At 36.7% G+C, this 4199-nt stretch overlaps 1 protein-coding gene across 1 annotated transcript; it reads right to left on the bottom strand.

Moving 5' to 3' along the window:
- Nucleotides 1-2777: 2777 nt before the first annotated feature.
- LOC143187577 (uncharacterized) lies at nucleotides 2778-3879 on the bottom strand. The gene has a single exon (XM_076391806.1). The coding sequence runs from the start codon at nucleotides 3877-3879 to the stop codon at nucleotides 2890-2892; it is 990 nt and encodes a 329-aa protein (XP_076247921.1). The 3' UTR covers nucleotides 2778-2889.
- Nucleotides 3880-4199: the final 320 nt, after the last annotated feature.

Below are 4199 nucleotides of genomic sequence, written 5' to 3' on the forward strand. Positions count from 1 at the left end.
GCACGCGCGCCGCGTGTCACTGGCGCGAGGATTCGATTGAGGATTCGATTGAGGATTTGATTGAGGATTCGATTGAGGATTCGATCGAGGATTCGATTGAGGATTCGAGGTTAGGGTTTTTCTTCTACTGCAACTGTTCGAATTTTGATTATCGCTTATTATTTATTAATTATTAAGAGGAAATGTCTTGCGACACTGGACTTCCTCACAAATGAGGTCGCGACTGGTTGTTACACTAGCATAAACCATTTCGACGGTCGGTGACGAGGAGCGGTACAGTAACCCAGTGACACAAGTTGACAAACTACAGGTGCAGTTTGTTCTCCCGTCCCTTTATTTTTTGTTGTATTTCTTTTTTGTTTATACGTTATGCGAATAAGAAATTTACGTATTCGTGTCGTTGCGTTGCACGTAGTTTTCCTCGATTTTAACTAATTATTCACTTCAAGTGATAAACAGAAAAAGGACTCGGTATTATTTATTGTGTCGCTTTCAGTTTTCATACTAATGCTATTTTCTACGATGAATGACGACATTCTTGTTCGGAGTACAACCGTAGCATCTAGCGCGCGTACCCAACGCTACCGCGCTGGCTCGGACGGCAACCTCGCCCTCTCACTGGCCGGTGTTTTTCGTTAATAACTCGTTAGCGAAGCCTCATCTTACATTTTCGGTAAGGAACAAGTAGTTTCAAATCACCCCCTGAGTCACCACTTTCAAGCAACTGCAACATTTTTGTTACACTCTGTATAAATCCTCCCCTACTTGCTCGTGCAATTAAGAGCCGAACAGGTAGAAGATTTGAACATACTACACCAAATGTCATAACAGTTAACAAGCATATACCAAATGCTATGGCAGTAAACAATAACCAAATCGGTTATATACTTTGGGATGATCCAAACGAATTAGTAGATCGCCTGCGTTTGTTAGAAGCATCGCGTCAAGCGGGTAAAAATTCACACGACATCGAGTTTCTATCGATTATCGAAGAACTTCGCGAAGCAGGTCTCATTATAAATTAAACTGCAAGCTCATAATTGATTTATTCTCAACGAAATGTTAATCAATAAGTTTGGGGTATCACTTAGAAAGTATGAGACCTCACCAGTATAGTAGTATAAATGGAGTGGCATGTTTCGAAATTATATGCTCGATAACGCGCTCTACATGATTGATTCCAACTTTGACGCAAAATACTACAAAATTCGAAATGTTACACAGCTGGAGGTCAACACAGATGCAGTCAATAAGCAGTACTTGGAACAATGCATATCAATCTTAAAGGTTCAACAGCAGGAATTTGAGAAAAAGTTGAGCACATTTCAAAGCAATGTGGTAACAATACAGAATAATGTTCAACAAATACAGCAGGAATTTGAACAAAGATTGGCTACATTTCAGAACAATTTAATAATACTGCAAAATGATGTTCGACAAGTATTGCATGTATTGAACCCTCATTCTCAAGAGGAAGATTATATAACAGACTACAGCAGTAACAACAATGTAAAAATCAATGAAATCTAAGGAAAAGCATAGCCTCGAAAACCAACAGCTTGTAAAGGAGTTGCATGCGTCAGCACGAAGAAATTTCCCCCGCAGACGTGTTATCGTACATGGATATGATGGTCTGTGGCAAGCTAATATGGTTGAGATGCGTCCATACTCACGATTCAATGAAGGTTATCATTACATACTCACAGTTACAGATACATTAAGCAAATATGCATGGGTTGTACCACTCAAAACAAAAAATGGTTTCGAAGTAGCCAAAGCATTTGCAAAAGTAATTCGAGATCGATGTCCCAAAAATTTACAAACCGACCAAGAAAAGAAATTTTACAATGCTGATGTACAGAGATTCTTAAAAAAACATAATATTAATCAGTATTCAACATATTCAGTGATGAAGGCGTCCATCGAGGAACGTTTTAATCGTACTTTAAAGCATCCTATTTGGAAACTATTTGTACTCATTGGAACATACAGATGGATCGACGCATTACCGAACCTTGTGGCTGAATACAACATACGGAAACATAGGACTATTAGAATGCGACCATGTGGTGTTGCCCCTACAATTGCTGGTAAGCTTTTGAACACAGTATATAGCCATATAAAGATTGCTGCTTCACCGAGATTTAAGGTTGGTGTCTCTGTACGCGTCAGCAAATACAAAACCGTTTCCGACAAAGGATATACACCATATTGGACTCCTGAAGTGTTCAAGATAATCAAAGTATAGATAACTAATCCTGTGACTTATCTGCTGCAAGATTCATGCGGAAAGCCTATTGCAGGAGGATTTTATGAGCATGAATTACAACGCGTTATCAATCCCGATGTGTATTTAGTGGAAAAAGTATTACGTAAGTAGGATGATAAAGTATATGTTAAATGGTTAAGGTTTGATAATTCACGCAATTCATGGATACATGAAAATAATGTACTGTAAACATAAAAGGATGTTTTTGCTATAACGTTAATATAAAAGATGCAAATAAATCGATTTTCGTAAACTAATTTTAATCTATTATTGTACAGCTTCTATCCTTTACAATTTTATTTTATAATGCCCCCAAGCTAGTGTATCATTTGAATCAGATATAAGATATCGCTTATCATCATATGGACTGAGAGCAATTTTCAATTTTGTTACAATATATACCTTATGCAATTTAGATCTTATGAATGACTGACGACGAGTTATTTCATATGCATTGCGTAAACAATGCTTGTAATCATCGAAATTGATCATTTTGGCAACAACATTGTTTTTGACACTTTTCAACGTTTTGACATCTTTTTTACCAAACACTTTCAAAGCATACGCATTTGCTCTGAGTCCAATGAATTCAGTCATTATTGAATCACTGTTTTCATAATTCATCGAACCAGCCCTTTCTTATTGACAAGCGGTATACCATATACATTGTCTTTTGGATAATCGCTGGTGTCGAATCTATGGATATCGCATTTCATCATCTCATAAACATCTTCACATTGAATATAATAAATTAAACTGTCTGTGTCAGTATACATAATTTTACATCTTCGTTGGTGTAATGGACACATATAATCGTAGTGGAATATGTTTAGAATGGCCATACCAACGTAAATTGATTTGTTGAATTTAACCATAAGTTTACGCAACTCAATTGCAATTAAATTTTCTGAAAGAATACTTCTGCTTTGAAAGTTAGGTTTTGAGATTATTGCCTGTACACCAAATCTTCCATCCCATTTTGTCAGATGTTTTACATCAACATGATTTCGAACATTTTTCATTGTTTTACCAAATACTGCATTGTTCTTTAATTTATACAAATTTTTTTCAAAATCATTTGATGCATGTGTTCGAAATTGAGTATTGAGTTCTATATAATCGCGAAGCCATGGTGATTGATTAAATTCGAGAATGCGTTGTATCTTTGTAATGTGAAGACCATGATGAATACACTGTTGTAAGTTGCAATAATGTATACCGTAACGCTCCTTATCGTATAATGTAGCTAATAACTTATCCTGTTTCTTACCAGGGGATTTGGCACGTGTTGGACAAAACGGTAGATCAGCATGATCATCATGTAGATGTTGTGGATATTCTATATCAACTTCAAGAATATAACCTATCGATGAATCAATTGCAATTGAGGATACATCAAAATTTTCAACACTATCGATCCATTGAAATCCTGCATATGGTAATGGTTGACACATTGCCCATCCATATAAATTGTTTATATCAAAGTACATGAGGTACGATGACGATTTCGATGTATCATAGGATAACATATACTTATTATTGGCTTGCGCATATCTCCCAGAACATTGACTCAAACCACCACGTATACACCGCTCGGTAAACAAAACCATTTCGATGTCAGTGAGCAATTCAAAATTAACTTTAGTATGCTTTAAGGGGGCAGACTCCTTGTGTTTTGAGCTGTGTGCGTGCGCTCACACAAGCAAAGAAAGTCATACACGTATACGCGATGAGCGAGAGAGACAAACGGTTCCGCAAATTACGCTTTACGTCTCGATACTTGCATAAATGAATTTTTCGCGGGTACAGAACCCACGAGTAGACTTCACTACAGGGTGCTCTGGTCCGTTTAAACTCCAATAAACACTATACGTTGAGAAAACTGTAAAATTACAACCTGTAAGCATGAAACAGACGCTGTTGTAAACTA

This window comes from Calliopsis andreniformis, unplaced genomic scaffold, assembly GCF_051401765.1.
Source record: "Calliopsis andreniformis isolate RMS-2024a unplaced genomic scaffold, iyCalAndr_principal scaffold0076, whole genome shotgun sequence".
NCBI classification, from domain to species: Eukaryota; Metazoa; Arthropoda; class Insecta; order Hymenoptera; family Andrenidae; genus Calliopsis; species Calliopsis andreniformis.

Excerpts from the sequence above, each read along its gene's own strand:
- LOC143187577 (XM_076391806.1), bottom strand. The coding sequence starts at position 3,879 with ATGGTTTTGTTTACCGAGCGGTGTATACGTGGTGGTTTGAGTCAATGT.